Source organism: Trichosurus vulpecula, chromosome 3, assembly GCF_011100635.1.
Source record: "Trichosurus vulpecula isolate mTriVul1 chromosome 3, mTriVul1.pri, whole genome shotgun sequence".
In the NCBI taxonomy this organism is placed as follows: Eukaryota; Metazoa; Chordata; class Mammalia; order Diprotodontia; family Phalangeridae; genus Trichosurus; species Trichosurus vulpecula.
This window is the reverse complement of record NC_050575.1, coordinates 19,883,591-19,905,907: the sequence shown is the minus strand read 5'-3', so window position 1 is coordinate 19,905,907 and position 22,317 is coordinate 19,883,591. Positions and strand designations below refer to the sequence as shown.

The window sequence follows — 22,317 nt, the reverse complement described above, 5'->3', positions numbered from 1 at the left end:
AAATAAAATACTATTAAATATTTTTAAATAAATCAAGCCTGGATTTGTAATTATTATAGATTTCTGAAGTATAAATTCTCACACTGAACATTCAGCAATAGCCTCTCTGCCAGAAGATCTGGCTCCCCACACAAGCCAGATATTCAGTACAACGGACATTAGCTTAGCAAAGGAGAAGAAGCCAAAACTAAGACTGAGCAGTGGAAAAGAAGGTGACCAGGAAGAAGGTGACAACTAAGCCAGGCCTTAAAAGGAGAAAAGGATGTCCACAGAATCCAAGGATAAGGAATGTGTTGAAGATGTGGGGAAAGCGTGTGTGGATCCATAGAGGCAGAGGAGGGAAGATCAAGATGGTGGGAAAATAAATTGTCTGATTTGGCTGGAATGTAAAAGTGGATGAAATGAAGAAATGAAGGTAAATTGAGGCAAGATTTTGGAGCATCTTCTATACTGGGTGAAAGATGGATTCAAAGAAAATTATGATATTTCATAGAATCAAGAGCTGTCACCTAGCCCAACGGGCCCCAAACTTTTTTGATCACATACCCCAATCATCAAAAAATGTTTTGTACAAATACCCCAATATCTGTCTTTTGGCTTATTTATAAATTCTATACATGTAATAATTGAGTGCATTATAAAACTTACACAAAATAGAAATTAAAAAACAGAGACAAAGATGAAAGAATATCTGATCTTAGAGGCAATAGGAAGTGACGTGGTTAGACTTGAATTTTAAGAAAATCACTTTGGCTGCTATGGGGGACATGATTAGAGAAGGGAGAATAAATTGAGACAGGGAGACCAAGCAGGAGGTTGTTGAAATAGTGAGAGATAACGAGGCCCCTGAACTAGCAGATAGATGGTACAGTGGATAAAGCTTTGGGCTTGGAGTCAGGAAGACCTGAGATCAAATGCAGCTCCAGAAATTTTCTAACTGTGTAACCTTGGCAAGTCACTTAACCTCCGTTTGCCACTGGAGGAGGAAATGGCAAACCACTCTGGTATCTTTGCCAAGAAAAACCCCGTGGAAGAGAGTCACAAAGGGTGGGACACAACTGAAACTACTGAACAACAACAACAAAGAGGAGATAGATGTAAGCCCTGTTATGGGGGTAGAAAATGACAAGATTTGGCAATTTCATGGTGTGGGACTAGAGTTCAGTAGAGAAATTAGGGGTAGATATATAAATCTAGGGGCAGCTAGGTGGCGTAGTGGCAGAGCACTAGCCCTGGAATGAGGAGAACCTGAGTTCAAAACCAGCTTTAGACACTAGCTGTGTGACCCTGGGCAAGTCACTTCACCCCAATTGTCTCAAATAAATAAATCTACACGTGATCTCACAGAGACAACAATTAAACCCATGGGAACTGATGAGGTCACCAAATGAAAGAGTATATATATAGAAAGGAGAGAATTGCACCCAGGAGAGAGCCTTGCGGTGTATCCCCAGTTCGGGAGGGTACATTGAGCTGAGGCCATGAGACTCTCTACTAACAGTAAGTGTGCGAGCGCACACTACAAAGAATTCAGCTGCATGGTCTGTGATCACACGATCATAAGAAGATTTAGGGCTGGAAGAAATCTTGGAGCTTGGTTCATTAAAACCTCTCATTTTGCAGATGAGAAAACAGAAAAAGGAAGCAACTTTTCCAAGATTAACCAAGGAATAGATAAGTGGCAGAGCTCAGATTGAGCTCAAATTCACTCAGGTCCAGATTCCAAGTCCAGTGCTCTCTCCTATCACACTGGCTCTCACTGAATATGTATGACAACAAAGGGAAATATTTTGCCTTTTTAGGAAAAAAAGAAACAAGGTTTTGTTTTTTTAAAAAGAAGTAATTTCACAGACAGTTGGCCTTGATGGGTTAAGTAAGGTATTTAATTATGCTAAAAAGAGATCTAAAATGAGCTGTTACAATCTGATGGGTCACTGAGCTGCAAACACAACACTTCCTAATTGGGCCTTGTAATGGGTCTAATGGACCAGAACAGCATCCTATCCTCCATGCAGAGAGGGGGAGGCAGGCACACCGCAGCCTCACCAGAAGACAAAACTAACTGTATCGAGCCAGACCTCGGCAGCAGCTCTGCAGGGAGAAGCTGGTATGGCTGGGAGAGGAAAGATGTCCTAGACAGGCTGGAGCAGGGCTCAGAGGAAAATGTTCAAGGCTAGAAGCCAAAGATTAGTCATGGATCCAGCGTTAGGATACAGGCCAGGGTTCAGAAGGCAAGGAATAAGAAGCAGGGACTTGCCATTGTTCAGGCATTTTCTGTTGTGTCCGACTTCATGACCCCATTTGGGGTTTTCTTGGCAAAGTACTGGAGTGGTTGGTCATTTCCTTCTCCAGCTCATTTTTACAGATGAGTAAACTGAGGAAAACAGGGTTACATGACTTGCCCAAGGTCACTCGGCTAGTAATGGTCTGAGGCCAGATTTGACCTCAAGATGAGTCTTCTTGACTCCAGGCCAGCACCCTACCTACCGAGCCACGTAGCCACCCAAAGTAAGGACTAGGCTACAGTTTATGAAATAACTGTGGTCAGGAGTGGACAAGGAGTCATCGATCGTAAACAGCATCCTATATGTAATGGGCATTCAATAAATAGCAATCTCCATTGCTATGGTGCTTCTAGCCTTACACGGCGCTTTTCTCATAAGAGATTTTTTTTTAACTTTCTCATAACAGGTTGATGCAAATATTACCATCCCATTTTACAGTTAAGAAAACTGAGTTTTGGGGGCAGCTAGGTGGTGCAGTGAGTAGAGCACCAGCCTTGGGGTCAGGAGGACCTGAGTTCAAATCCAGCCTCAGACATTTGACACGTACTAGCTGTGAGACCTTGGGCAAGTCACTTAACCCCAATTGCCCTGCTTTCCCCCTTCCAAAAAAACCCAAAAATCAAACAAAAAAAAAAAAAGAAAACCAAGTTTCAGAGAAGTTCTTCAGGGTCATATATTTGGTATTAGAAGCATGACTGGAACCCAGATCTTTAGATTCTTGATGCCACACTGCCTCACAAGCAACGACTTGTTGATGTTGGCAATGATGAGAAACAGGGAATCAGGAGGTCCCCAGGTTCTAATCTATTCAAATCAGCAAGCATTTGCCAAACACATTCTTGATTTCAGGTGCTACACTAGACTTCAAAATACATAAGGGAGGATGGCCCATTCCCCATGATTCTTTATCTGTCAAAAAAAAAAAAACATCCCTTACTTCTACACCTGTATAACTCAAAGCCCCATTGCTCCCTCCCACCACCATACTGATATCTTCACTCACTGACTGACCCTCACAATTTAACACTTTATTACAGACTTCCTTGCTCACTCACTTGTATGTGTGTTTCCCCCCATTCCCCACCCCCTCCGTTTAGATCATAAGCTCCATATGGTTGGGGATCGTATATTCATCTTCTATCTTGTCCCCACCCCCATCCCACCCCTTAGAGCAGTGTGTTCCAATACAGGCTCCTCTCTGTTAATTGTGTGACTGAATAAGTCACTTCATATCTTTAAACCTTAGTCTCCTTTTCTATAAATTAGGGATAATAATTCCTATCTGGCAGAGGCTCAAATGAGCTAGGTGTTAGACTGTGGGCCAAGTCACTTCCTCTCCAAGCTTGAGTTTTCCCTTCCATCAAGTGAGAGGGCTGGACCAGATAATCTCTGAGGTCCCTTTTGCCCTTAAAAATCTCATGAGTCATAGAGATAAGGGATGTATAAACACTTTTCAAACTCAAAAGGGCAGTCACCACAATAAGAAAGGCAGGGCAATTAAGGCCATGGAGAAGGAAGGTGGCACTCTTACAGACAGCCCTGGAAAGGGGCTACCCTCCCTCCCTGGTGTGGGACTGCAGAGGGGATAATGGGAGAACTTTTGGCCCTATACACGGCAGGGAAGGGAAAGGAAGGGAATAAGCATGTATATATTACAGCATCTGGCACTGTGCTAAGATAACAAAGGTTATCTCACTTAATCCTTAAAACAACCTGAAAGGGAGGTGCTATTATTACCCCCAGTTTACAGCTGAGGAAACTGAGGTAGATGGAGGTTAAATGACTTGCCTAGGGTCACTCAACTAGTAAGTGTCCAAGGCTGGATTTGAATCTTTTGGTCTTCCTGAATTCAAATCCGGCCTCAGACACTTATTAGCTGACACTTAACCATTTTTGCTACAGTGGGCTGAAGAAGAACATGGCAAACCACTCCGGTATCTTTGCCAAGAGGATCCCCAACAGAGTCGCAAAGAGTCGGATGTGTGAAAATACCTGAACAACTTCCTGACTCTGAGCCCCACGCTCTATCCAGTGTGCCATCCAGCCACATCAGGTACAACAGGTGCAGAACTGACTTTTTTTGAAGCAAAGTTAAAGAGAACTAAATGAAACCTATTCAAGGCAGAGCAGAATAGCCCTGGCATTTGGGCATTTGGTTTTTCTGCCTAGCTTTCCCCAAGTCTGCACTTGAGTTTCTTTGTGTTTTGTGTGTGTGTGTGTGTGTGTGTGTGTGTGTGTGTGAGAGAGAGAGAGAGAGAGAGAGAGAGAGAGAGAGAGAGTGTGTGTGTGTGTGTGTGTGTGTGTTTGTGTGTGTTTTCCTGGGGAAGTACTGGGTTTATTAGTGATTAATCTGTGCCACGTGGCCAATGACAGTCAAGTCCTTGACTACACCTTCTGAACCCTTCCCTATTCACTCAGGCCTGCCTGGCCCAGAGGATGCTTAGAAGACCTATACAAGTGGAGAGTAATATTTTTTATTAATGTGAATTAATAACTCCAACAACATCACATTCTATTGCCCCATTGTGGCATGGAGGGAGACTGGCACAGGCTCTGGCAAGTCCCGATAAAGTTGGAGTAGGCTTTGGTTGCAATGCAAAGGCTGCTAGATTTAGAGTCAGAGGAACTGAGTTCAGATCCTGTGTTTGCCACTTACTACCGGTGTGACTTTGGACAAAAGACTTCACCTCCCTAGTCCTCAGTTTCTTCTCCTGTAAAATAGAGTAAGGAGTTTGGGCTAGATGATGCTAAGGTCCCTTGCAGTTCTAAATGGGTAATCCTGTGAATGAGTGTGCCTTCCAAGGACCTGAGGAGAAGCTTGGCTCATCACTATAGGGTTAACTTCCAGAAGATGAACTTCTGGGTTACGATGGGAGGAGAGCTCTCAGTCCTCACTGATGAAAAGGGTATGCATACTGATGAAATCAGGGGTCCTGGAAATATTGTCTCCCCCCACAAAAGTCTATAAAGTAAATACCAAGTAGTTTCACAGAGAGAAAACACATTGACAAGGGATAATCAGGAAAAACTTCAGGTAGGGGGTGATCCTGGTGCTGGATCTTTAATAATAATAATAATTCACTGCTGTGTGATTTAACGATCTGGGAGAAGGCTGGAGAAAATGCACCTGTTTCCCTTCCTTGCAGAAGTGAGAGGCTCTGGGTGTGGAATAATGCACGTCCTGTCATGTGCAGTCTGATGTGTTGACTTTGTTAAATGCTTTTTTTCTTCTTTCTTTTTAAATCTTTGTTACGAAGGAGGGTTACAGAATTACAATGTGTGTAAGTTACAGAGCGATACATTCAGGAATGAAGATGATGTAAAAACAAAAGAGTATCATTAAAAACAAGATTAGAAATCATCATAATTCACATCTCTATAGTGCTGCAAGATTTAAAAAGAGAATCCTACACGGCTCTAAGAGGTACATAGATAGTTTTCCTTTCTGTGCACATTTCATTAAGCACAAAACTAAGGCTCTCTGCTGAGAGGTTGTGACACGTCCACTTCCAGCGTCCGAGCTGGAAGTGAGCCTCAGGTCTTCCAAGACCCCTCCAACACTTCCTAGCACACCAGGCTACTTCAAGGTAGGCAAGAGTACAGGAAAAAAAGGAGGAGGCCAACTGGAGGAAGAAAGATAATTCAAGCTGTAAATGTCCTAACCAGTAAAAATCTGATCCAGAAGGATGAAAGGGAATGAAGATCAATTAATTAGCAAGCACTTATTAAGCTCCTTCTGTATACCAGGCATTGTGCTAAGCACTAGAGATACAAAGACAAAAAATGAAACAGGCCTTGCCTTCAAGGAGTTTACATTCCATCAAGGAAGATAACATGTACTCATTTAGATCCCCCCAGTGTGCCTAGCACAGTGCCATATAATAGGTGCGTAATAAATATCTGTTGATCAATTTTAAAAAATAAACACAAGATAATTGAAGGGGAGAGGAATTAACCACTAGGGGGATTAAAAAAGGTCCGGAAGTTTACCATTTTTTTTGTTTGCTTCTTTCTTGTGGTTTTCCCTTTTGTTCTAATCCTTTACAACATGACTAATGTGGAAATATGTTTAATATGATTGTACGTATATCAGATTGCACACCATCTTGGGAAGGGAGGAGCAGAGGGAGGGGAAGAAAATTTAGAACTCAAAATCTTATAGAAGTGAATGTTGGGGGCATCTAAGAGGAGCAGTGGATAGAGAGCACTGGCACTGGAGTCAGGAGGGCCTGAGTTCAATTCTGACCTCAGACACTTAGCTGTGTGACCCCAGGCAGGTCCCTAAACCTCTGCCTGCCTCAGTTTCCTCACCTGTAAGATGAGAATAATAATAATAGCACCTCCCTCCTAGGGTTGTTGTGAGGATCACATGAGAAAATATTCATAAAGTGCTTAGCAGAGCCTAGCACACAGTAGGTACTTAATAAATGCTTATTAGAATTTTTAGCAATAAATAAAATTACTGCAATAGAGTCCAGGTAAGTGGTGAGAAGGAACTAGATTTATCACTGGAATATTATCCACTCCATTCATTTTATAAATGAGGAAACTGAGGCACAGAAAAGTGAGTTGACTAAAGTTACACAGATAGTAAGTAAAAAGTCAGGATTTGAACCCAGGTCCTCTGACTCCAAATAGAGTATTCTTTTCAAGGCATGACGCTGACTCCATTCCTACATATTCAATCCTTTAAAGCCCAACTCAAATGTCTCTTCCTCCAGGAGGTCTTCCCTGAGCTCCTAAGTTACTAATGACCTCTTCCACTTCAGATTTCACTTTATTTTATGCCTCTCTAATATTCTAACGGAATTTTGCATGTAATAGCTCCTTGGGTAGGTTCAGTTACAGAAAGGCAGGGACCCTGTCTTCTCTGTATTTTGTACCTCCTCGTCCAGCAGGGAGCACAGTTCTCTACTCACAGTGGGTGCTTAATAAATGTCTATTGTTGGGGAAACAAGACACCATCCCACAAAATATTTATGCAGCAAGAGAAGGTAGAGTGAAATTAATGCCCAGTTACAAGGTACAGAAAATGAGAGCAGTGGGTTTAGAGGAAGAAGCAGAGCTCAGGCATGGCCTGCAGGGTATGAGAAGGATTTCAGAACGGTCTCAAGTGGGAACTAGAAGGATCAGCAGAACATGGAGAGACAGAAGGGAAATGAGCAACCTTCTGGGAAAAGGGGAACAGTATGATCAAAGACAGAGACAGGAAAGGGCTTACCCCTAGAATTAATGTATCTACCATATGCACCTATTGATTGAGAAAAGAGATAATGACAAAAAACTAGATGTATGAATCCAGTAGGACAGAGACTGGGATGAGGAAATCCCCTCTGCTGATACCTTTGAGCAGGAATGTCAAATGGGAAAAGAAATGGATCCCTGTCAGCTGCACGTTGACTTAGAAAACCACAAATTAACATTCTCTATGTTATACTGTATTCTTATTTACATTGTTAAAATTTCTCAGTTATGTTTTAATCTGGTTCTAACCACACTGTGGAATTTTTGCGGGCTGCTTGGGCCTATGGGCCTCAAATGTAACACCTCTACCCTAGAGCACCAAGAAGCAAAATGACTTATTTGCCCAGGGTCACCCAGCCAGTACATGTCAGAGACAGGACCTGAACGTGTCTTCCCTTCCTGACTTCAAAGGCCCTCTTTGCTATCTACAGCAACAGAGATGTCCAATTCACTCTGTATGCCACCCACCACTCCCAGGTGAAGCAGGAACCAGATTAAAATGTAATCGGGAAATATTTAACAAAAAAACTAAAAATATAATAAAACTCTGATGTTAATTTGTGGTCTTCCAAGTCAATATGCAACCCATGGGGACCCATTTCTGTTTGAGTTTGACACTCCTACACTACAACACATTGGAGACCTAGTAATGCTTTTAAATGATTTTAAAAATTAATCACAGCAGATTAATTAATTTTTAATTAATCACAAAAATTAATAAAAAATGTATTTTAATTCATCACAGCTTCCTATGGTTGAAAATAATAACGCATTTATCTGATTTGATGATGACAATGACCATTGAATGTTGTAGGCCAGGCCTGACCCTGACCTATCCATGGTTTCAGGTTCAGCATCAGAATGAAATGAACTGATCATCTGACTTTAAAAAGGAAGTTTACTTAGCAGGTGATTTCTGGGCCTCATTTGTCTATAAAGTCATGAGTTTGGGCCAGATGAATACTGAAGGCCCCTTCTCACCTTAAATCACATGTCCCCTACATATCAACTCAATTCTACTGGGAGGACCAGGATATAATTCCTGGAGTTGGTGGCATTTGAACTGGGCCTTAAAAGATGTGAAAAATACCAGCTCAAAAATACCGAGGAGGGAGGGAGCCTAGGCACAGGGAACAGTGTGTGAAAAGGCATGGAGGGGGCTGAACAAGATTAAGAAAAAAGATAGTAGTCTAGTCTATTTAAAAAAATAGAATGAATTTATGAAGGGGATAGAGTGAGATGAGGCAGAAAGGGTAGATTTTTTTTTTTTTGCACTGAATGTGGTAACTTTATTGATGGTACACAATATAGGACTCTAGGCTTCTCCCCCTTACTACAGGGGTGCTTTAGGATAAGGATGTGAATGGGATATGGATCCCCAGTACAGGAACATAGGTTAGGAATGTAGGCTCCCCAGTGGTGGACCTCCTTTTTTTGGCTGGGGATGAAGGTTCATGGCTTTCCACTTTACTCCTGGGAGGCCATGTAGACCATGAAGTCTACTACACGGTTGCTATAACCGTACTCATTGTCATACCAGGAAATGAGCTTGACAAAGTGGTCATTGAGGGCAATACCAGCGCTAGCATCAAAGGTAGAAGAGTGACTGTCACTGTTGAAGTCACAGGATACAACCTGGTCCTCTGTGTAGCCCAAGATGCCCTTCAAGGGTCCTTCTGATGCTTGCTTCACCACTTTCTTGATCTCATCATATTTGGCAGGTTTCTCCAGGTGGCAGGTCAGATCCACAACAGATACATTGGGAGTAGGAACACGGAAGGCCATGCCTGTGAGCTTCCCATTCAGTTCAGGTATAACTTTGCCCACAGCCTTAGCAGCACCAGTGGAAGCAGGGATGATGTTCTGGGAAGCACCACGCCCATCACGCCACAGCTTACCAGAGGGGCCATCTACTGTCTTCTGGGTAGCAGTAATGGCACGGACTGTAGTCATGAGTCCTTCCACGATGCCAAAGTTGTCATGAATGACCTTGGCCAAGGGGGCCAAGCAGTTGGTAGTGCAGGAGGCATTACTGACAATCTTAAGGGAATTATCATATTTCTCATGGTTCACTCCCATCACGGACATGGGGGCATCAGCAGAAGGGGCAGAGATGATGACCCTCTTGGCTCCACCCTTCAAGTGAGCCCCAGCCTTTTCCATGGTGGTAAAGACTCCAGTGGACTCTACAACATACTCGGCTCCAGCATCTCCCCATTTAATATTGGCGGGATCCCGCTCCTGGAAGATGGTAATGGCTTTTCCATTGATCACCAGCTTCCCATTCTCAGCCTTGGCATTGCCCTTGAACTTGCCATGAGTGGAATCATATTGAAACATATAAACCATGTAGTTGAGGTCAATGAAGGGGTCATTGTTGGCCATGATGTCTACTCCACCTGAGGCGAATGCAGCCCTGGTCACCAGGCGCCCAATACGGCCAAATCCGTTGACTCCGACCTTCACCATCTTGTTTCAGGGATGCGACTGAAAACAGCAGATCCTGGCACCGAGCTTGGGAGAAAAGCCGAAAGCCAGAAAGGGTAGATTTGAGCCAGATTTTGGAGGTCCTCGAATGCCAGGAAATTGTGCGGAACTTTATCTTGAAAGCCAGGGTTCCCCACCTTTTTGAATATGAATGACTCTTTTTTAATATTTAAGACTCGCATGTGAAAAGAGTTGAACTGGATTTGGTGTCAGAGGACCTCGGTTCAAATCCTGTCTCTGTCACTTACAAATTGTATAATCCTGAGCAAGACCCGTAATGCCTCTGGGCCTCAGTTTCCTCACCTGTAAAATGAGGAGTTTGGACTAAGCGGCTTCTAAGGATCCTTCCAGCTCTAAATCTATGATGACCCCTCTTCAATAGCTCAAGGTCTTCCAGGGGTCCGTGGCCCACACATTGGGAGTCATTGCCCTAGGCCTTGGGTATTGGATAACCATAGACATAACATAAGCTAAGGTGTAGTGGAAAGCATTTTGGACATGGAAACAAAACATCTGAGTTTGAGTCCCTGCTCTTTGACTTAGAGACAAACTATTTCTCCTTTCTGGGCCAGAGCCCATTCACCTGTCAAGCGAGGAGACTGGAGTGGAGGATCTTTTATGGCCCTCCCAGCTCTAATATTCTATGATTCTGGGGATTTTGGGTGGACACAGTACACATCAGGGAGCTATTGTAGGTATCTGAGCAGATGTGAGGAGTGACTGTGTGGGGATTTCAGGTCTTTGCACAGACCCTGCAAGGACATTTCCATCTGACTATTAAACCGGACTGAAGGGTGAGGGGTGGGGGACATGACGACCTAGTTTGATTGAATTCTACTCATAAACCAGTCATCTGTTGAATCGCTCAAGTTTCCAGACACAAGGTTCCAAGCATCCCTGAGTAAATGATGGAACCAGAATTCAAATTCACTTCTGTCTCTGTCCTACACTCTTTCTACAGCATAACAATTTCTCTCCAGCTGCCCCAAGCCAGACTTGAGCAAGCATATTTCTCTTCTTATCTATAAAACACAGATAATAATGCTTATATTCCCCACCTCCTACCTAGCAAGGCCCCTCCCTCCTACGCTAGGGCCTAGCAATGCCCCTCTGTTCCAGAACTGTGGGTAAAGCCCCACCTGGGATCTCAACTGTGACCAAAGGACCCAAGAGCTCTGAACCATCTGATCTCAAAAAGGTTGCTACCAAAGCTAGGAATGTCCAGCTCAGGATCACTCACCTATACTCAGGGGGGAAAGACACTAAGCAAAGGAGGCAGCCAGAGATTCCTCTAGGCTATAGATGCTATGTGTAAGCAGTCATCATTTCTGCTAAGGTGGGGGTGGGAAGAAAGGAAGGGGACAGAGGGAGAGAGAGTAAGAGAGAGAGAGAGAGAGAGAGAGAGAGAGAGAATTACAGTTCACAGTTCCAGAGAAAGATCAGAAGCAGTCTTTCCCATTAAGTTGACATAGTCCACCCAACTGTCCTCAGAAAATCAGCTGTAGTGTCTTTTGCACATTTGCCCCTAATTCCAATTCCATAAATGGAGTTTCCTACAAAGGCTCAACCATTCCTTGTCTCTCCGAGCACTTCCCCCAGTGCCTTGTATCAAAGAGTCCCAACAACGTCCATGTGGCCGAGTTCTCAATGGCCTCCAGAATATCATATTATAAATTCCCAAGTAGTTCATTCATCTTAGTTCTTGGACAGTCCCATAATTATAATGTCTAGGGAGGGGCCAGGCCTACAACAACTGGTAGGGCTGCAGAGCATTCATACTCAACAAACAAAAGTTTACAGCTTGTAGCATCCTTAAAGAATATTTCTTAACAATACGGAGCACAGCAACACTACCCCTAATTGCTCACAGTTTACCCTCTGATCCCTCCACCCCCCAAGCCAACGGAGGACCACCCCTCACAACATACAGCCAGCACAACCAGAAGCAATTTGAGAACCACCATTACCACTCCCACAACAAACAGGCCACAAGATAAAAGAGGGCCTCCAATCACCTGGACCTTGCCTTCCCCTACCACAAGGAGGTGATTCTGGTCAATCCTGACAATCATCACTGAATGCTGAAGGCCAGACCTGACCCAAGCCATTCCAGTGTTCCAGGTTCAGCATTAGATTGAAGTGAGACTACTTGTAGACGATCAAACTATTTTAAAAGGAAGTTTACTCTGCCAAAGCCTGGAAAGGAAATCCAGCAAAGATACAGCATCAATTCAGTTGAGTGAAGCTTCTGTCTCTCTGTGGTCCAGTAAATCCTCACTGAGGGGCTCCTCACTCTTTTGATGCTAGCTTTTAGAATGTAGGGCATTGGGAAGCTCCATCAATGGACAACTTTCTTAGTAGGCTAGAGCAGTTAAGTATCAAGGATAGTTTCAGTAGCTGTTAAAGGAAAAACTAGCCTATTCCTACTACTACAAGGTCAAAGACATTATATCAGTTTACTTTAGTATTAAATTGATAACAATACTGGAAGATACATTGTGCCTTTTCCCTGGTTGCCCATCACGACTTGGAATGTTGTCCCTCCTCATCTCTACCTCCTGGCTTCTTTCAAGACTTAGCCCCATTAGTGGGCGAAGAACTGGTTTCAGAGCCAGGAAGACTTGGGTTTAAGTCTCACCTCTGACACATTCAGGTTATGTGACCTTAGGCAAGTCCCTTAACTTTTTAATTCTCTAAAAAAAAAAATAGAACCATAAGTTTCAGAGAAGGTGCTGACCTGTATTGACAGAGCACATTTTCTCATCTAGGAGTTTCCTCTAGCAGTGAAATCACAGGTCCCATCCCCATCCCCTATTAAAAATGATAATAGGTAACACTTTTAACATATTTTAAGTTTTTCAATGGGCTGTTCATACATTCCCTCATTGATCCTTACAAATACTACGGGAGATAGGTAATGTAAATATAGGATCATAGTATCCTAATGCATAGATCTAGAACTCAAAGGGACCTAAGAGGCCATCGTTGTCAGGATTTGAGCCCAGGTGAGTGTTCTTCACCCATATAGATTTATGAAATACCAGCTCCTCAGACTGGCATTGAAAGCCCTCCACAATCTGGTGCCAATCTACTTTTCAAGGCTTATTGCATATTACTTGCCTTCATGTACTCTACATTCCAACCAAAATGGACTACAAGCCATTCCCCAAATTCAAAATTCCCTCATCCACCTCCATGCCTTCTCACAAGCTATTAACCACCACTGCTCCGACTCCAGTTCCTAAGTGTTCTCTTCTTCCTCAAATTATCTTATATTTGCTTCTCTGTATGCATGTCGTATCCTCTAGTAAGATATAACTAAGCATCTTGAGGGCAGGAACCATTTCATTTTTGTCTCTGTATTCCTAGCACACAGAAGTGCCTGGCATATGGTAGGAATTTAATAAATGTTTGCTGCAACGTTTGTTGCTGAACTCAGTGAGAAACCCGAGGTTCAGAGAAGCTGCGTGACTCACCTAAAGTCACCAAGCTCGGAAGAGGCAAAGCCAATACTCCATGGCAGCTCTTCTGACTCCAAGGCCAGAACTCTTTGCCCAATGAGGCGATGCTTCCCAGCCTATCTCATCTGTAAAAAGGAAAGGATAGCCCTTCCCTGCATTCCCTGCTGTATCTTACAGCGTTGTAGGGCGAAGGAAAGAAGATAATGTATGTAAAGTGCTTTGTAAAACTGGGAGTGCCACAGAAAAAATTGCCTGCTCTTACTCCCATGGATGGAAATTTGCAAAGTGTTCAAGCATTAGAGAAATGTGAACCACCATTGACTATTATTCTTATTTGCCAGAAAAAAAAAATCCGAGATGAAAAAGTCAAGGTCTCAGAAAGGAAATCAAGCAAAATTAATTCACCCGAAGCCAAAGGAAAACACCCCCTGCATTTGTCAATTACTCCGACTTCCCTGAGCTGGGAATATCTGCAGCCCAACTTTGTGCACCAGAGCTCCCTTTCCCCAGGTTTCCATTAAATTCTAAACAGGCGCAATTTAATCAAGTTTAACAAGCCGGAAGGAGGGGACGCCTCTTGAGCTCACTGCACACTCCCGGAATCTGCATCACTGTCATCCCAAACTCCTGGTTTTCAGTTGATGCTTTTAAACACTTGTTTCTATGGTAACTTTACAAGGTCAGAGCACAGGAGGTGGGGGATTGGAGGGAGGAGGGAGGGGAGTTAGTTCAGCAAGACAAAAGGTGGCCCGGCCTGCCTGACTTTGGAATCAAAGGAGGTCAGGGCTGGAAAGAGCCAGAGATGTCACCTAGTCCAGCCCCCTCATTTCAGAAGAGGAAACTGAGGGATGGGGGAAACCAGACAGGAGACGACAGAATACTGGCCCACAAGGTCATACAGTGATTCGGTGACACAGTTAAGACTAGAAAAATCACAGGAATGGAGAAACTGCCGCTGCCAATATCCTTTAGGATTTGCAAAGCGCTTTGTGCACAACAACCCAGCGAGGCAGGTAGTACTGATATAATCATAGCTGCCTTACACATGAGGAAACTGGAGAATAGCCACCTCAGACAGGTAAAGATACAAAACATAGTTCTCCAAGCCAGGATATGAAGGGATGTCTTCTCTCTCAAAGTGCTGTACTTCACATTCAGCAATCCACTCCTGGACTCTGTGCCCTGGCATGGGACTGTTCCTCACTCCTGGAACACAATTACCCCTCACTCCTGCTTTAGAATCCCTGGTTCCCTTCAAAGCTCAAACAGCAGCTCCCACACAAGGCCTTTGCTGATCCCGGTTGCTGATGCCTTGTACTGCCTTGTACTTATTCTGTATATGGCACAGTGGGGGAAAAGCATTGGCTTGGGAGATGCGGGTTCAACTCCTACCTTTTACTCTTATTACCTGTGAGACAGGCAAGGCACTCACTCCATTGGTCTCAGATTCTGTGTCTGTCAAATGAGCAGGTGGGACTAGCTGACCTCTGATGTCCCTCATGTGTCCTCCTGTCCTTGAGGGAAGGCACTGCCTCTCAGTAGAATAAACTGTGGAACCAGGATTCTGTGCCTGTTGTATTCTTAACTATAGATCATAAGAACTAGAGGGAGCCTCATCTCATTCAGCCCTATTCCACAAAGGAGGAAGCTGAAGCTCAGGGAGGAGTTAGGCAGATTTGCCCAAATTAACATAGCAGTAAACTGCGAAGTGAGGACCCAAACCCATCATTTCTAAACCCTAACTCTAGCATTTGGTGCTTCAGGCTACAATGCCACTGAATAAGGCTCATTCACATCCCAAGAAAACACACAAGCTTGCAGCTCGGGCCTACTCTTCTCCATGCATGCTACACTCCAGCCATGCCCATCTATCTTCTATCTCACAATGCACTGTGCACCATTCCCACCTCTGTACCATCTATCCTCTATATCTATCATGCCCTCCCTCCTCCACCTTCAGAAACAACCTTGCCTTCCTATTAAATTTCATCTCTTTAGTCTTTGTCCATTCTGTCCAGAGTATAGGTAATGAGAGACCACATGGTATCAAAGAAGAAACAGCACTGGGTTGTGCGACAAGACACCTGGACCTGTCTCACAGTTGTGGTCCTTACTCCCAGAGTATTCTGTTTTATGTCATTAATGCATATCACATACATATATCATATATGCATTATAGATATCCTTCTACTTAACTGTGGGCTCCATGAGAGTAGAGATGGGGTCTTATTCAAACCGTGTATCCCATATAGTATCTAGATGTGTTATGCACACAACAGATGCTTAATATTGGATGACTCCATCAATCCATCTCTGAATGGCTCACTTCTCCTACAGAAATGCATCTCTGTGCCAACAGGAATGAGGAATCTCTAGAAAGTTTAAAAAATTTTAATGTGTTTTTTCTTTGGTTGGTATCTTTTGTTTTATATCACATTCACTTTCAAATAAATCCCTCCCCTAATCATTAAGGAAGAAAGAAAGAAAAAAAGGAAGGAAGGAAGGAAGAGAGAGAGAGAGAGAGAGAGAGAGAGAGAGAGAGAGAGAGAGAGCGAAAGAAAGAAAGAAAGAAAGAAAGAAAGAAAGGAAGAAAGAAAAGAAAAGAAAGAAAGGAAGGAAGGAAGAAAGGAAGGAAGGAAGAAAGGAAGGAAGGAGGGGAGGAGGGAGAGAGGAAGGAAGGAAGGGAGGGAGGAAGGAAGGAAGGAAGGAAGAAGAAAGAAGGAAAGAAAGAAAGAAAGAAAGAAAGAAAGAAAGAAAGAAAGAAAGAAAGAAAGGAAAGAAAAAAAAGTCAGCATAGCAAAACTATCACATCCACAATTCTGAAAGCATATGCAACATTCCACACTCAGTCTCCCATCTCTTAAAAGGGGGGAGGAACAGAAAGATACATCTTCTCAACTCCTCTCTATGTCCAAACTTATTCATTACAATTATACAATATTTTTTAAAGTTTTTTTGTTCTTCCTATTTATATTGTGGTTGCCATTACATGTATTGATTTCCTGTCTTTGTTTACTTCCCTCTGCATCTTTTCATATAAATCTTCCCCTTCTTCTCTGACTTAGTTATTTTTGTAGAGAACACTATTCCATTACATTCTCATTTCATAATTTGTTTACCCATTTCCCAATCAATGGGCCCCCACTTTGCTTCCAAATCTTTGCGACTGCAAGAAGTGATGCTATGAATATTTTGTTATTTATGCATCCTTTTTTTCCGTCTTTGACAGAAAGTAATGCCTCAAGGCCTTCTCTGCCTGGAAGTGGGATTTCTTGGTCAAAGGGTATGGATATTTTAGTCAATTTGAATACCTTTTCTAAAGTCAGTTGACATGAAGGGCTGAAATCCCATCCATAGGAATACCAGCTCGCTACAGATGCTGCCAAAAGTCCCTAGGCACCAAAGGAGGCTTTAAAATGGAAAATTAACTTGGTACTAGGAAATTGGCTCTGGGACTCATCGCTGCTTCCACTGGCTGATAATTCAAAAGCATCCAGGTTTTGATTTTATCATCATGATGTCCCCAACCCTCTCCACCACGAGTCTGGCACAAGGCTCTGGCAGCTAGTTACCAGGCATTTCGGGCACCTTCAGTGAACAATGGCCAGAGCTATCCCATGATAATACACACACCAAACTCCATTCTGAGCTTCCGGCAGCTAATTGGGGGATCGGATGCACAGGACAAGAGTCCATTAGTCATTTAGTGGTTGTCCTAATATTGTTCTCTGGCTCAGTGGCACTTTCATTAGCCCAACATAGAGAGGATGGTCTCATCATATGCTCAGTCACAGCACAATCAGGTCTGGAAGGCCCCAGGTTGGCCCCCTCCTCTCTGCACCATCCCTAACGTTGATAAGGTGTCTCTGCTCTCAGCAGAACCTCGGCTGTGGGCGATAATTCATGGCCAATCTAATGACCCAATGCTTATCGGGGCCCACGCAGGGCTGCTAATAGGAGAGTGACCTCTAGTTTATATGTGCCATTACTGTTCATTAGGAATAATTACATTCTTTTAATCCACAATGCACATACATGCAGACAGGGAAAGCAGGATTCACTGCTCAGACCCTGCAAGGAAAGGGGCATTTGAAAGCAACTCCAACAAATGCACAAAGGATGATGGAAAATTGAAAAGTCCTCTGGTCAAAAGGAAGCCTACAAGGTCATTTCATTCATGCTCCTGCCTTCATTTAGCATCACGTTTATTATTATTGATAATAATGTGACCAATGGTCAAAATAGAACTGGTATTTCTAGGTTCTAAATTTATAGTTTACAAAAATGCCTTCTTTACATCTGCCCTGGAAGGTAGCACTGCATTTGGTGTCCTGGGGCCTGGATTCAAGTCCCCCCTGATAATAGCCACGTGAATATGAGACAGTCACTTCCTCAAGTCCTCACCTATAAAATGAGCGCAACTTCATGGAGTTATTGTGAAAAAAAGGTTTTGTAAACCTCCAAGGCATTCTAGAAACACAGAGCTTTTGTTAACAATGATTACTATCACAACTCCCATTTGACAGGTAAGGAAACTAAGACCCAGAGAGACAAATGACCGGCAGGCAGTCACATAGCTAATATCACAGCTCTGATAGGTCTCTTGACTCCCAACCCAATGCTATTTCTGCTTTGATACCGCCCTGCCTCTCAATTATCTATACTCTTAACAGAATGAACAAAGACGAAAGAGAAGAAAGTTAACAGACTAACGTAAAGTCCTGTGTTTACATTCAGTTTCACAGACCAACCCCTACCTTGATAGCAGCTTATGAAAAAAAAAGAGACCAAAGGTCTTGACTGACCACAAACTAAATATGAGTCCACATTGCAATTCAGTTTTTCAAAAAGCTCATTTGACCTTAGAGAAGGGAGAGGCAGTGTGTGGTAGCTGTATGACCCCTCTCAGTCTCAGTTTCCACATCTACAAAATAAAGGGGTTGGACTCTGCCTCTCCAGTCCCTTCCAAATCTACGCCCGTCTGAGAGTCCCTGCTTTCAGCTGATCAGACCCCATCTGGAGGACTGTCCATCTGTGGGTTCAGTTTTTCTTCAGTCTTCTGGATAGAAATTTCAATGCCTCTGCTCAGTGATGCATCCCAATGCCTCAAAAGCATCACAGCTGAAAAGTTCCCTCTCACATGTAACCTAAATTCACCCTGCTGTGGAAGAAGCAGGCTCCCTATCAGCCCATCCTCAGTGAAAAGAAAGAACGCAGAACATACATCACCCCCTCCGTCAATACAGTTTGAAGAAGAAGGCTTGGGAGTCTTTTGTTCCTACCCAGCCAGCTGCATTAGACTGACTTCGTCACACCCTCAGGAACCTCAGCATCCTGCAAGATCACTTTGGCCTTGGTACTCAAACCTCATCATTATTCTTGGGTCTCCTCTCAATGTGGATGGCAAGGAGACATCCTCCCAAAACCTCCATTTTAGGAGAGTGCCAAGACCAGCCATCTCTTTTTTTTTCCTTGGTGGGGGAAGGGGGGAGAGGCAATTAGAGTTAAGTGACTTATACAGGGTCACACAGCTAGTAAATGTCTAAGGCCGGATTTGAAATCGGGTCCTCCTGATAGACCACTGTCCAGTGGCCTATCCACTGTGCCACCTCACTGCCCCCAGCCTAGCTGTACTCCTTTGGACTTTTTCCTCATTCCCCACCCCATTCCAAGTACTTTTTCTCTACTCTCCCCTTTTCAGCTCCCTTTTGTATGACATCTTCCCCTATTAGATTGTAAGCTCCTTGCAAAGAAGGGACTGTCTTTCTCCTTCACATTTGTATCACCAGGGCTTAGCACAGTGCCTGTTTTTAATTTAATTTTATTAATTTATTTATTAATTTAATTTAATTTAATTAATAAATATTGGTCAACTGACTGAGTCAGGATAAGCGGGTTGAAATTCTGGTGCTGACATATATTAGCTTTGGGAACTGAGGGCAGGTGACTTATCCAAATCACAGAAACTTCAAAATCATCCACACCAACCCTTGATCCAAGCAGAATCCCCGCCTCCCCTCCCCCCATCTCTACAAGTGCTCATCTAGCCTTAGCTTGAAAACCTCCATAGCCGGTTAATTCATTGCCCTCAGGATAACTTTGTGCACTTTTGGGCAGCATTAATTATGAAGAAGTTTTTCTTTGCATCAGGTTGAAACCTGCTTGCCCTTTGTCCTCTCTCTGGGGTCAGGCAGTACAAGCCTAACCCTTCTTCCTCCAAAAGAGCCCTTCAAATACATAAGGACAACTTTCACAACCCTCCTGACCCCTCACAAGTCTTCTCTCCTCCAGGCTAGGCATCCCCAGTTCTTTTAACCCATCCTTACATGGCATGGACTAGCCTCACCTCAATACTGGTCACTGACTTCTGGACACCATGAAGTCTATCAACGAGACTCATAAATGTAGTGGTCAGAAGAAAATACCCACTCCTCGTGTAACCTGACCAAGGAAGAGGACGGCAGGGATTTCTCTTTCATCGTTCCAGCTACCATGTATCCAAGAATTCAGCCTAAGCTCATATTTATTTTGTGAGCAACCTCTCTGAGGCTCTGTTTTACCAGCTATAAAATGGGGGAAGTAATCCTTGCACTACCTATCTCCTAAAGTTATTATGGGAAAATGGCTTTGTAAACAACGAAGACCCATATAAATTTGAGATGCCATTATTATGGCCCTAACAAAAGGGGCCTCCTAACAAGGGATTCCCAGCAATTTTGGCCCAATTGCATAATCTGTCCCCAAAAAGACCAACATACATAAGCAACTATGGAAAGTGGGGAAAAAGAAAATTTACCTTATGAAGAAGGAAGCTGCGGCAGAAGTACCTGTAGAGACTCCCCCTGGTGCCACCAGACTCTGTGAAGTACCAGGGGGACAACATCCGGGCTGGTCACAGCGGTGCTGCCCGGGGGCCCCTTGGCCACGGGGTCCATCCTTCACCTGTTCTGTGGCTGCTTCTGCCTGGGGCGCAGGAAGAAAGAAAGGGAAGAAGGGCCATTAGTCTATAGAATAAGATACAAAGTGCCGGTTTGGCGGGCCTTCCATAATCTCATTCCAACCATGCTCTTCAGTCTCTTCGAGCACCCTGGATTCTAGCCAAACAAGACTGTCCTTTGTACCCTGATCTCTTCCAACAATTTCCACCATCCTCCATGTCTAGAAAGTGCCTCCTTCTTCATCTCTTCCTACCAAAATCCTTCTCTTCCTTCAAGGCCCAATTCAGACGCTGCTACCTACAAGAAGCCTTCTTTGAATCCATCAGCTGAAAGGAATTATACTTTTAATTCTATAGCACTTTACCTATATATTTCCTATCCCCACGACACTCTCTAGGAGGATATCTAGCTATATGTGTGTGTAACCTCACCCTCAATAGACTGTAAACTACCTGAGGAACTATGTTTTTCACCCCTGTATGTCTAGTACCCAGAATACTGCATATTGCGAGTACTTAAAGATATTTTGTTTGAATCTACTTGCACTTTGCCTAGGATAAGCAGAGACACATAATTCACAGAAGACACTGATTCTACAGCCTAGTGTTGGCAAAGCAAGAAAAATGGAAGGTGAAAGGGTACGTGCTGCAGCATGGAGACAGCCAGGGCTAGAGATCAGAGGTTCCCTCATGCTCCCCTCTCTGGGAGACCCTCTCTCTTCATGATGCACAGTGGAAATGAAGCAGCTCGATGGAGCATGGAGATGAGGATACCTACATCTGGCTCCTTGGGGTTCCAAGCTCTGTGTTCTCAATGGCTGGTCATCCAGGTGACCACTCTGCTAGGAGAACGCTAACCAAACAGAAGTGGCTGCCTCCCTGATCTGCAGCAGCTGTCCTGGGAAACTCAATGCACAGCCTTTCAGGCTAGAGGAGAGTAAAGATCTTGAATTTTCAGAATGTTGCCTATCTTTGTAGATCCCCAAGAGACAACTCCTACATGATATATATTTGACCTGTGCCCCAAATTTTGCATGGCCTTCTATTGTGACTTGTGTTTTCATATGGATATGTCTTGTCTCCCCAGACAGACTATAATGGATTATGACTCATACCTCTTGGTGTCCCATATGGTCCCTGGCACAGAGTAACCAGATGACAAAATTTCTGTGGCTCCCTATTGCCAAAGCTGGTAGAACAAATGCTGGGCTTGGCATCAGAAGACGCAAATTCAAGCTTTACTTCTGGCACTTACTAGCTGGGTAACCAAGAGGAAATCCCAACCTCTTTGAGTTTGTTTCCCCATTTGCATAATCATACACTGCCTACCTCTCAAGGTTGTTGTAAAGAAAGAGCTTTGTATATTTTACTTAAAGTGCTATAGAAATAGAACCCAAACTCCTTTACCTGGCATTCAAGGCTCTCTATAAATAGTAATAATGAGGAAGCAAGGTGGCACAGTGGATAAAGTACTAGACTGGGTAACCCTGGGCATGTCAGTTAATTTTTCTGTTGCTTCAGTTTCCTCATCTATAAAGTTGGGATTATGCTAATAGTTACTACCTCCCAGGGTTGTTGTGAGGAAAAAATGAGATCAGGTTTGTAAAGCACTTTGCAAACCTTGAAGTGTAATATAAATGCTAGCTATTACTATCATTATCATTAATATTATTGCTGTTGTATAGCATTGCTTTGCCTTCCCAGTTTTATCGCATTATATACCATCCAAAGATTCTATAGAACAAACTGAACTACTCTTTGTCCCCCAAACAAACCATATATTTTCAGTCTCCACACCTTTTTGATCACACTGTTCCCTATGACTAAAATAGTTTCCCTTTTTGTCTATTGGAACCCATCCTTTAGAGCCCAAATCAAAATATATCACCCAAAGAAAGGTTTC

At 43.5% G+C, this 22,317-nt stretch overlaps 2 protein-coding genes across 2 annotated transcripts in view; both read right to left on the bottom strand.

The window, feature by feature from the left end:
* The window catches only part of KIF26A (kinesin family member 26A), a 169,110-nt gene that overhangs the window by 69,184 nt on the left and 77,609 nt on the right, over positions 1-22,317 (bottom strand). The window contains exon 4 of the mRNA XM_036749690.1: positions 20,274-20,440. Coding sequence (XP_036605585.1) covers positions 20,274-20,440 — 167 coding nt within the window. The remainder of the gene's footprint in view (positions 1-20,273; positions 20,441-22,317) is intronic.
* LOC118842924 (glyceraldehyde-3-phosphate dehydrogenase-like) lies at positions 8,809-10,060 on the bottom strand. Its single transcript, XM_036750262.1, has one exon. It carries the CDS (start codon positions 9,996-9,998, stop codon positions 8,997-8,999), a length of 1,002 nt encoding a protein of 333 aa, XP_036606157.1. The 5' UTR covers positions 9,999-10,060; the 3' UTR covers positions 8,809-8,996.

Coding starts and splice junctions, on each gene's coding strand:
- LOC118842924 (XM_036750262.1), bottom strand. CDS start 9,998: ATGGTGAAGGTCGGAGTCAACGGATTTGGCCGTATTGGGCGCCTGGTG.